This window comes from Trypanosoma equiperdum (genome assembly GCF_001457755.1).
Source record: "Trypanosoma equiperdum strain OVI genome assembly, contig: ctg_1498, whole genome shotgun sequence".
NCBI classification, from domain to species: Eukaryota; Euglenozoa; class Kinetoplastea; order Trypanosomatida; family Trypanosomatidae; genus Trypanosoma; species Trypanosoma equiperdum.
In genome coordinates, this window is record NW_027123502.1 from 10,908 (window position 1) to 21,685 (window position 10,778).

The 10,778-nt window shown below is 46.6% G+C and overlaps 5 protein-coding genes across 5 annotated transcripts; all 5 read left to right on the plus strand.

Annotated features, from left to right (window-relative positions):
* Positions 1-3,248: 3,248 nt before the first annotated feature.
* Positions 3,249-3,551, plus strand: TEOVI_000826900 (uncharacterized protein; the record flags this gene model as incomplete). The annotated part of the gene is made up of 1 exon (XM_067221814.1): positions 3,249-3,551. One exon carries the CDS (start codon positions 3,249-3,251, stop codon positions 3,549-3,551), a length of 303 nt encoding a protein of 100 aa, XP_067077915.1.
* A 711-nt stretch (positions 3,552-4,262) lies between these two features.
* Positions 4,263-6,857, plus strand: TEOVI_000827000 (uncharacterized protein; the record flags this gene model as incomplete). Its single annotated transcript, XM_067221815.1, has 1 exon — positions 4,263-6,857. One exon carries the CDS (start codon positions 4,263-4,265, stop codon positions 6,855-6,857), a length of 2,595 nt encoding a protein of 864 aa, XP_067077916.1.
* A 357-nt stretch (positions 6,858-7,214) lies between these two features.
* TEOVI_000827100 (uncharacterized protein) lies at positions 7,215-8,198 on the plus strand (the record flags this gene model as incomplete). Its single annotated transcript, XM_067221816.1, has 1 exon — positions 7,215-8,198. The coding sequence occupies one exon, from the start codon at positions 7,215-7,217 to the stop codon at positions 8,196-8,198; it is 984 nt and encodes a 327-aa protein (XP_067077917.1).
* A 452-nt stretch (positions 8,199-8,650) lies between these two features.
* Positions 8,651-9,580, plus strand: TEOVI_000827200 (uncharacterized protein; the record flags this gene model as incomplete). Its single annotated transcript, XM_067221817.1, has 1 exon — positions 8,651-9,580. One exon carries the CDS (start codon positions 8,651-8,653, stop codon positions 9,578-9,580), a length of 930 nt encoding a protein of 309 aa, XP_067077918.1.
* A 276-nt stretch (positions 9,581-9,856) lies between these two features.
* On the plus strand, positions 9,857-10,720 carry TEOVI_000827300 (uncharacterized protein; the record flags this gene model as incomplete). Its single annotated transcript, XM_067221818.1, has 1 exon — positions 9,857-10,720. One exon carries the CDS (start codon positions 9,857-9,859, stop codon positions 10,718-10,720), a length of 864 nt encoding a protein of 287 aa, XP_067077919.1.
* Between the last annotated feature and the right edge of the window lie 58 nt (positions 10,721-10,778).

Below are 10,778 nucleotides of genomic sequence, written 5' to 3' on the forward strand. Positions count from 1 at the left end.
AACAGTGTTAATTATGCCAGAAACACTGCATCCCTCGAAAATTTGCAACCGAGTAGCGGAGTTTTCAAGAACGAAAAATCTAATAACAGTTTCACACAAAAAAATCATAACAACGTATCATACAAAACAATCAAGAAATAAAAGAAAACAACATTCATTTCGTTAAAGTTTGCTTTGGTGATTAATATATTAACAATGGAGTAAATGAAACTGTACATCGAAATAAACCCCACCATTTATGGGTGAACGATAAGTCTACTCATCAAAACATAATAACCAATGCCTCAGGGTTGGGTAAGTACAATATATTCTTTCACACCTTCTCACCGGGGACCGAATGAACTAAACGATCGTTACTCCATCCCACCTTCACGTAACAGCCAAACGGAAATTCATCGGCATAAGCTAAAGCTGTTATTACTAACGTGAAGCCTGCAGATAGCAAATCAACCGCTAAAACCCCAAAAAGATCACCGTCAGATAAGGTCTAACACAAGACCGTACCATGCCTGCGGAGCACGTGTTCGAAAGTAGATGACAGCTACATTTTTTAAACCACCTGATATCTACATACATGACATCGTCCACATTCACATGCACGAAAAATGATCAGCGACAACACGGTCCCAACAGCGCGGAACCAAAGGCCCAAAGATGTCTAACAGGAAAAAAGGTTTATTACGGTCAAAAGAAGCAAGACAATACTGGTGAAAAAATAGGGCGTGACATCAATCCTACAAACGTATAAATATCGACGCGGCACCTTTAAGCAATAAAAGGGTGGCTTCGGTGAAAATACACATCATTGTTTCGCCGGACAAACATGCTAACTTAGCACGCACACGCGCTCATACACACATAGGCATGTCGGCCCAGTATAAACAAGCAGACATCGGTTGTTCCGGGTAAAATGTCTATAATCAAATATGAAAAAAAATAAACGAAACATGGAAAGGAGGGTCCTGAGATAAAATTCGTCTCAACAAAGACCCATCCACCAAGCTCCCGAATGCACTATGTAACAGAGTTACTCCAGTTACCGGCACGCGTGCTTACACGAATGTTACGTCCATCCTTTTGAGTAGTTACTCACAAAGAAGACGACACCTCCACAGCACCCAGCCGGGAAATAACGGGGTCAAGATAAATAGAGATGCTTAATTTTGAGCGGGCATGAGTATGATCACAAAAACAATCCGTTAGCGCATTTTCAAATAGCAAACGTCCGTAAGGGCGCAACGAAGCCGTTGGCAGCAGTCAACAGCACATATGCATTTATAAATCTCCGAAAATAGAGGAATTACATCAACTAGGCCCATTTTGACAGACACATTGGACCACGCGCTTGGCCGCCAGCTAACAAACGAGCGATAGGCAGCATTCTTTTGACTTCCCATTCTTCCACCAGGGCCTCTGGCGGCGCCCGCCCACATGAAAGTTGGATGCCACGGCAACTATATCCTACGAGGTTGAACTCCCCGCAATGCAGCGAGTCTTGTAGGAGCGAACCCCCAGTAAGGTCCACGGTTCGTAGAACAACTGCTCTCCCTATTCATTTGACATTCGTTCCACTCCGCCCACGTCAATGAACGACAAAAGGTAGCCTCTGACATTGCTCAAATGACAAGAACAATTCTTTAGTGTTTTTTTTCTGAGAACATACACCACGCTAAATTTTTCTTTTTAAGTGCTTCATACACGAACTTGCCACTTTTGGCGAAATAGTACAACGGAGCCTCAACGATGGTTCCACAAATTTTTTTAAAAAATGGGCAAAAAAAAAATGTCAACAAGATGACGGCCAAATACACGAAAATGAGTGAGCCGCTTCCACGGGCACAGACAAACAAGCTGCCAGAAAGGAACAGAAGTCAGCCGCCCAGCCGAACCTCCTCCACATCACCCAGACACTTTTTTGAGGCGGCTGCACTGCACGACCTAGAGTCCGCCCTGGTCTACAGTCGAAAGATGTACGGGGCAGCGCCAAACCCTTGCCAACATTAATGACTACTGAAATGCGGGGAAACCTTCCGGCCGGTACGAGAGCGTGTCCCCAGGAGATTATTCATAGGGACAAAGTGGACTTCTGCCTTTTTCAGGGAGACACGCACGAGGGTCAGAGGAAGCACCCTGTCAAACGACCATGGTCACCGGTTCATTGGTTCTGAGTGCCCCAAAACGAACAATTGCGACGGGTCAGTGCCCGTTTGGGATGGAGTCGCCGCGCAGTTGAGATAGCTGAGACGGGTCAGGCTTTGGACGGCATGGTCGCTACGCAGTGCTCCCAAACAATCAGCAGCCAGTTGTGACATCTGTCTCCTTCCCCCAAGGTCCCGGAAATTCGTAGGGAAAGTTCAGGGTGACTTTTCGAGAACCAAGACACGGAAATAATCACAGCAGCGGCAAAACTTCACCACGCTGCCAGAGATTCCCCCGTTCCGGGACATGCAGACAGCAAGCCGATAGCAGATTGATGACTAGAACAGGGCTTTGCGGTTGGCGGCAACGGGCCCCGAACCGGACTGAAATAAGTATAAGTCTGCGCCTTTCCCATGGAATTTATCCCCTTTTTTTTCCACTGCGAGACGACGGCGAGCCAAAATCGGGTGAACCCTGGACCGCGCTAACAACCAGATCATATTCTGTTTAACGGTCAGGGGCGCTGCTAAAGAAAAGGATTGTGTATTATGAACGCCAAATGACCCCGTCCCCGCGGGTGTAGTGAAGGAGAAAAGCGAAATGGCAAATGCCCCTGAGCAAAGTGCGGTTGAGGCAAAGAAAAAGGGCTTTAAAGGGCAGCGAAGAATTGAAACAGACACTTCGATATCACTGCGTTTGCTATTCTCGTAGCGCTGGGAAAATCAATTCCAAAAGAGAGCTGTTGCGGCACGGCCTGAACACCAAACCTCACTTCCGTCGGAGGGAGAATAGGGCAGTGTGCAAAATCGGAGATGCGACGCCCGTCGCGTGGAGGAGGGCCTTAGCTTAAACAGATGAATAAGGATAAAGAGATGGAGGCTTCCACAATATTCGGATGAGGGAAGAGCAGTTGGGTGCTGAATCAGATCCCCGGGAGACCCCCGCCGGCTGCAGGCGCTAAGATTACCCGCGGTAACACGCTGAAAAAGCGGCGACGGGAACGAGTGTTGGTGAATATACATGAGAACCTTTTCAGGAAGATACCAGCAACTCTGCGAATCTTAATCCCCAGTACCACGAGTTATCAACTTCGGTGGTGCGCGACCGCTATGCGGGAGAACGGTGGGGTGCTTCACAGGTGCGTCGGGACAAAAGGACACGGAGCTTGCTGTGTGACAGAGGCAACGGAGACGACCCCGGAACGATACGGTGTTCTCCCGCGGTTTCCACCCCTTTTCTTTCATATTAAAACTCCTGTGGCGGAAACCCCTGCGGGACCGAGGTCACAAAAGTCGCTGTCTTTTTTACTGGGAACAAAACACAAGGAAACGGTTAGTGGCGTAAAGTTTCGGTCCACGGAGTCGGAAATGTCCGGAAAAAAACGCACGCATAGGAGTCCAACCGTTGTGTGAGGAAGGTTCTGATTTGGGTGAAGTATCCACGGAATGCAAGAGCGAACCCTCCACGCTCATTGCTGGTTGTGGTGTTCTGCGGCGACATGCTGTCCAGCGCGTAATCCAGGCGAAAGACTTGCGAGTGTGAATACGATGGCACCGCACAACGATTTTTCTCAACTTCATCTTCGTGAATTCGGTTGTGCTCTAAAGGAAATATCACATATTGCACTCTAGAGTATCGGAAGGGCCGCAGCGCGTCACGACCCAACGGGTGTGCTTAGTATCAGGGGGCGAACTAAGTGCAGCTGAGCCGTGCCTTGAAAAGTTAGTTCCCATACCTGGTTTAAAAACAGGAGTGTAAACATCCGCAGCGCGTTGTTTCGCTGTAGAGTATCGTGTGGGAGGTAGTTTAGCGACTTTGATTTGCCCCTTTTAAAAAACATTACGTTTAATATTTTCAAATCTACTTTTGAATACCGAATTGTTGTTTTTCATCACTCACCTAATGTGGCATGGGAGTAATTCACATGATGTGACCCTACAAGGCGATCAAGATCTTTACAATAATAGCAATAATAATAATAGATTGTATGTGCCGTTATACTGTCATCCCTATCTCATTATCAACCGGTCTTGTGTTGATGTATGGTACAACGAACCTCGGAAGTTTCCCTATAGTTTAACTACCACTTGCGATTGATATCCTCATCTTATTCTGCTTTAGTCATGTCATCCAAGCAGGAGAGAATAGCCGATGCTATGAAGGAGCGCGTCACCCAACTAGAAAGGGAATTGAGGGAATGCCAGCAGCAGCTACAGGAGGCGTTGCAAAGAGGTGATGATATACAGTGCGCCAAGGAAGCGTTACAGTGCGAAGCCCATGATATTGTGGATCAGTGGTCTAGAAAAACAGCAGAGTTGCAGACAAAACTCAACGAATGCTTATGTGAACTAAGTGAAGCTCGTCGTTTAATTGCACTTTCTGAGGATAGGAACACTGGACTGCAAAATCAGCTTCAACAGTTGGAGGCACACCATTTATCTCAGTTTCAAGAGTTAGAGAAATATGAAACACAAAACAAGGAACTTTCGGAGAAACTGGCTGCGACGGAAAGAAGTTTGTGTTTTGCCTCTCAGCAAGTAGGTGCCATGGAGGGGCGCGTCAACGAAATGGTTGCAGAAATCGAGCAGAAGAGTGAACAAATCACGTCACTTTCCCGAAAGGAGGACATGCTCGCGGAGGCGTTGTTGGAGCTTCAAAAAAGCAGGAAACAAGCAGAGACTATATATAATGAGGGAAGGGAAAGAGTTTCCCTGCTTGACGATGAGCTTTCACGTGCGAAACGACTATTGGCGCGCACGAGAGATGCATTGCTTCTCACAGAGCAGGAGGTATTTTGCCGGTGTAAAATTATCGCTGATGAAGCAAACACTATGGTTGGGGCTCTATTTAATCAACTGCTTTCTGCGATTCACAGTAACGAGTCATATGGGGAAGCCCTGAAAGAAGCTCAACATAATAGTGCCTCTCTGGCAGAAGAAAATGGGCTGCTTCTGCTGAAACTACAGGAAGCGGAACAGGATCTGTCCAAGCTGCGCGTCGAGCAAGGGCAAGAAACTGCAACGTGCCGAGAGCAAATACGGCTACTCGAACTAGACGTGAGGGAACTTCAGGACGCACGAATAAACTGGTCTCGTGAACTAGAAGCCGTGCAAAATGAACTAGGTAGATCCGAGACCAATCGCCACACTCTTGAGGAGTCGAAAATGAGCCTCAACGCGGAGCTAAAGATTGTTAAGGATTGTTATAGCACCCTGCTCGTGGAGCACGATGAACTAAAGATATCAGTTCAGATAATGCGACGGGAGTCAGAAGCAGAGATTTCGCGGCTAGTGACAGAGAAGGCCAGCGCTATGAATAGTTACGAAATGAAATTGCAAGAGGTATGTATGAGAAACACAACCCTGAACCAAATTTTGAAATTCAAAGAGCATGAGATGTTGTGTCACAGAGAATCTAACGGACGTCAGTCCATTTTGGTCGAGAACTATCATGAGTTGGTGGGCCTGACGCAACTTTATATTAGTAAATGTGAATTCATTCACAGCAGAATGTATAATCAGGTTTTGGACAGCAGGGAAAAAATAGCATCTTTAACTCAAACTATAAGCGAGAAACAATTGGAAAACAGCAAGCTCGTTTCAATTGCTAGGGACTTGGAGGAGAAGGTTACTTCAGCTCAAAACGACGCTAAGATGTTTCGATCGAAGGTAGTAGAACTATCTACTGCTCTCAACTCGAACAGAGAGGAAGCTGATAATCTCGTCAGTGAAAATAAGTGGCTTAGTGATCAAGTTTTCGGCATGCGTGAAGAACTACGTGACATTGATGTCTTATTCAACTGCACACTCAATGACATGCGAGAGCAAGGTGAAAATCAGCAAAGAGAACGTGAAATGTTATCTGAAGAGGTTAATCGTTACGAAAAGCTTTTGCAAAAATCCCAGCAGAAAATAAGTAGATGCGAGGAACGATGTTCTGTTTTTGCTGCCGAAAAGGCCGCAATGTTGAAAACTTTGACGCTGGCAGAAGAGGAGCTTCTCACAGCAAAGTCAGAGTGTTCTCGTGCTCGCGAGCGCGAACAATTTTCTTTGAAAGAGAAGGGTATTCTTGAAAAGGAACTTTCGCAAATGAGAAGGGATTATGTTAGTTCAACAAATCAGGTCAAAGCGCTAATGGAAGAGTTGAGAACCCATGATGTTAAACAACAATTAATGAACTCGTCATCTCGCACAGAAGTGGAAGCAACGAAAACGAAACTGAATACATACATAGAATTGTATGAGAACGCTAACGTCCAAGTTGCGCAACTCACAAAATCTCTGCAGGAATCTCGAGATGCTTATGACAACTTACATGAGTCACACCAAAAAGCGAAGGTTGCGTTGGAGGATGCCAAGCAACGTTGTTGCCATGACGCGCAAGAAATACAAAAGGCATTGGAAGAACGCCAGCGCATAGCAAGTGAACGAGACACATTGGTGGAAAAGTACAACAAGGTTCATGATGTGCTCAAGTTAATAAAAAAAGAGAACTCTGGGACTATGGCTGAAGAAGTACGAAAACTATCCGATCTTTGTTCTCAGCAAGAAGCTGAACTACAAGAACTGCGTCACCAAAATGTGATACTAAAGCGTGGCATCGTGAAAGTGGCGGATGAAACTCACAATCCCGTAGAAAGGGGAAAGTTTGTAGAACGCCTCAACCTCGCCGAGGGTCCACTTCGTCGACCGAAGAAGCGTCCTGCAACAGATTCTTGAGTAGAAGTTGTATAAACTTTTTACTAGATACTACTGTACAAACATTGGCGGGAAATGCCTTAGATTCATTTTTTTTAAAAAAAAGAAAAGGTAAGGTAACTCGACGATGTGCTCCTCTTCTGTTTGTGCGTCCACATTAGATTGGGGCGTTTCTTTCTATGCGTCTCCGTGCATTTATATACGTGTGTCCCTGTGGTGTAAACTACTTCTCCTGTCTTTGCTTGAATTTAGCAAAGATACTTCGGTTTTCCTTGCACAAGTTACCGGCGACTACAAGGGTCAACGCGCATATCCGAGCACGGTGCGCCCCCAAGGGGCTCTTACGGTTATCACCGTCCTATTTTTGATTTTGGTGGTATGGAAAGCAGATGCCTGAGTAGCGCTACGTACACCCAAAAATGTGTCGAGTTGGACCGCCTGATTCGCAACCATCTTATACAATGTCACATAGTCATCAAAGCATTGAAAACCCGACTTCATGATGCGGAGGAAGATGTAAAAAGGCTTAAGCACGATCGTTGCCTACTAATGACCAAACTGACGGAAGAAAAATCAAAGTGCGAAACTCTAAAGTCAGTACATGCCGACCTGGAAAAAGTCAGTGCAAACGAATTCCATCGCCAACAGAAGGCTATCCAGGAGAGGGAAAGGGAGCTTCAAGTGCGTACCAAACACTTAGACGTTAGGGCAAAAGAGTGTGAGCGGTGGGCGCATCACTTAAAAGGAATGGAGGACAAGCTTTTTGCGCAGCAGATTCGGCTCGAGTCGATTAAAGCTTCGCTTGAAGGTGACATGGAATTGGTACATAGGTGGGTAGAGGGAGGTTACGGTCGTACCGAAAACTTAGGGAGGGAGTCGAGACACTTTCTTGAAAGATCCAACTCTCAGGCCTTGTGTACCAGGCATTGTAGGTGTGATGCCGAAGCTGCCTTCTGCAACGAACGAGAGTGTTTTTACCTTGAGAAGGAAGAAACCCTGCAGCGGCTGTCTATCATGCAGCAGGAGTTATTTTTTGTAAATAAGATTATTTCTTCGCGAGTTTCGCACGTGCTGCTTGTCGAAGAGAATTTGATGGGAGTTCAAACATGGATCAACAGAAAGGACTTTCGAGACTCTGTGCCTATTAGAACTAAAGGTGAAGGACCCGTTTACTCCAAACTCACGGAAGGACAGCTAACAAACTCAAAAGGGTGGATGACAGGGGGGCAGTATGTGGAGTACCCCAATGCGTCAGAAAGCGTCAATTCTTTAGAGGTCGGTTTGTCGTTGAAAGCAGAAGAGTCTCATTTAGATAGATTGAAACAGTTTGAAAAACTTCTGACCATGTCCCTAGAAGAGTAATTTGTAGATATCCGTACTGTTCAAGTGATAAGTCACAGATGCAGCATTATGTTTCACACTTTTTTGCGAGTTGTTTATTTTAGCCCTCTTTTCACATACAGCGGTCCACCTTCCCCCTGCGTGCCCACGGGAAGAACACTTTACCGTCGTTACCAATGGCTGCGCTGCCATTTATTCTGGACACGCACACATAGTTCTATTGATTACAAAATGCTTCCCCTCGTTTTAATTGTTGCGACACTCTGATTTTTTTGTCCGAATTCCTGGTGGGTTCGTCACCAGGAATTCAGTAAAAGAGACGTTTAAAAGATTTGTTGTCGGGTGCGTCTGTAATAGTACTCTCAATCACCTGATTGCTGGGTTGCAAGTGCCTAACCAAACGCGCTCTTCGTTTGTGTTTTGATCATCTCCTCTCTTTAATAATTGTGCAGCGCGCTACAGTAGCATTCACGATGTCGTACCGGCGAAAGGTCTCTTCGATTATACAGCTGAGTACCCTCCGGCAGCTGCAGCTCATGTGCAATGCCGAGGCCATGTCGTTACCTTTTCAAGTTCATAATGCTCAAGCGCTACTTGAGCAACTGAAGGTTTATCATCCGGCAAAGTATGAACAGTTCTCGAAGAATCCTACTACACAGGAATTTGTTCCAAGTAGGGTTATTTCCAATGCTGATGGCGGTAGCGTTACCAAAGGGGCACCGATTTTTACCCTGCCTTTGCCGAAGCACTTTATAAACCCTACCGATAGCGCAGAAGACATTATTCCACGCACCTTTTATCACTCATCAGTGGCGAGAGTAGTTGCCGACCCTGACGCGGAATGTTACCTACCCCGCTGTGGTTTGACAGGTCTATTTTTTTCTAGAGAGGAAGTCGTGGATAATCTTCAAGCCGCTGCTGCGGAGCTGCACTTTAGATCACCCTTCTGGATTCGAACTGACCACCCAGCACTCGGTGATTTTCTCACACTCAAGGATGACAGTGAGGCGATCTGCATAAGTCTGACGGCAGCTGTGATCAGTATAGAAGACGTGGAACCCTTTCCCGTTGACCTGTTGCACCCTAAGCTCAAACAAGCCTTGGCTCTGGGTAAGCATGCTTTTTCCGAACAGATACCTCCTGGCATGAACGCGCTATCGGGGTTTGTTACTAAAAATCCATTTGTACAAAGCTTACCTAACGGTGGTGTGTGGTTGTCACATAAACAAGTGCTACAACAGAGCTTTCAAATTAAGAAGAAATCATCCGCCGGTGAGAGCCCCTTCGTTTTAGCAGAGATAGAGCAATGGGAGCTTCACAATGCTGACCAGCTCTCCGTTCCAGGGAGATTGGCTCTTAATCACAACGCCAACAATTCGAAACGTACTTCAGTGTTTACGTAGTTTCAGCACGTTTATGCATCTCCTTGTGCTTGCGCACAGACAGCCAACCATCAGAAACCATAGAGTGCCGCATAGTGGCGGCAGCGACGATGTTATGCGTGGAGTGTCCGGCTCCAACACGTTTTGTTGGTGCCGCGGGGATTTCCATGTAGTGGAAGTGAACAGCGCAGCGTATTTTCTGATTACTCTTCCCTCCGTCTATTTGATTTTCCAACAAACAATCGCCCCTTCCCATGTTTGACAAGCAGTGACATTAGGTCTTAAACATTTGCTGTAATGGACAGCTGTATCGTTGACGGCGCCTTGGGGTACATGGCCAGTGTTACAACCACAATTATTCTCTTCCCGTACCGTGATTATGTCAAAGCGTTTGACGCCAGGGCAGTACGGCGTGTTGACCCCGTTTCGTTTTGCGCAGCTCGGTATAGGGGAATGTTGTTCCAACCCTCACAACCACTGCTAATTGCGTTGCCGAGTGGCCTCCTGTACACAGGGTTCTTGCTTGGAAACGGATCTGTGTCGGGGGCGTTTTGTGGTGGAGCACTTCATGGATTAGGGAAAGTGGGGGTTCGCACCCTCGCCTACCGGTGGAATCTGTCGCATAGGCCCAAAGAAGTATCCTATAAGTCGGTTCTAAAGTGCTTGCAACAGAGTGTGAAGCACTATGGGGTGTTGTCCTTTTTTTCAGGTGCCTCTGCGACCATCGTCATATCAACTGCTTGGCATGGTACGACCTTAGTTGCGTTGCAGCGCTGCGGAGAGAGAGGTTTTTTTGAGTCTTGGTGGGATGCTTTTCGCACACACTCCTTCCTAACATTTGTTACCTCACCGTTGCGTAACACATTTAGATCGGCGTTGTTCAGCCGGGAGCGATCCAGTGGCATTCATAACGCGTCAACCTTCTTGGCTGGAGAGGCAGCCATCCTCAAGGAAGCCAAGGGTGTATTCAGTAACATGCTCCGGACTGAGGGTGTCCGTTTTTTTGTAGGCGGGGTGCTGCGCTCAACGTTTAAGACGTCCCTTCCATTTGGTCTCACGTTCGCTACGTTTTCATTAATTGGTGGCTCCTTACCTCGTGGTGGGGAGGGCCGCGGAAATGATCACCGACGCCACCATGTGCCACATCGTCGATTTATCTGAGTTGGTTGTACAAGTGGTGTTTTTATTTCTCCCCGGGCACGGGCCTTTTTTTTTTTTT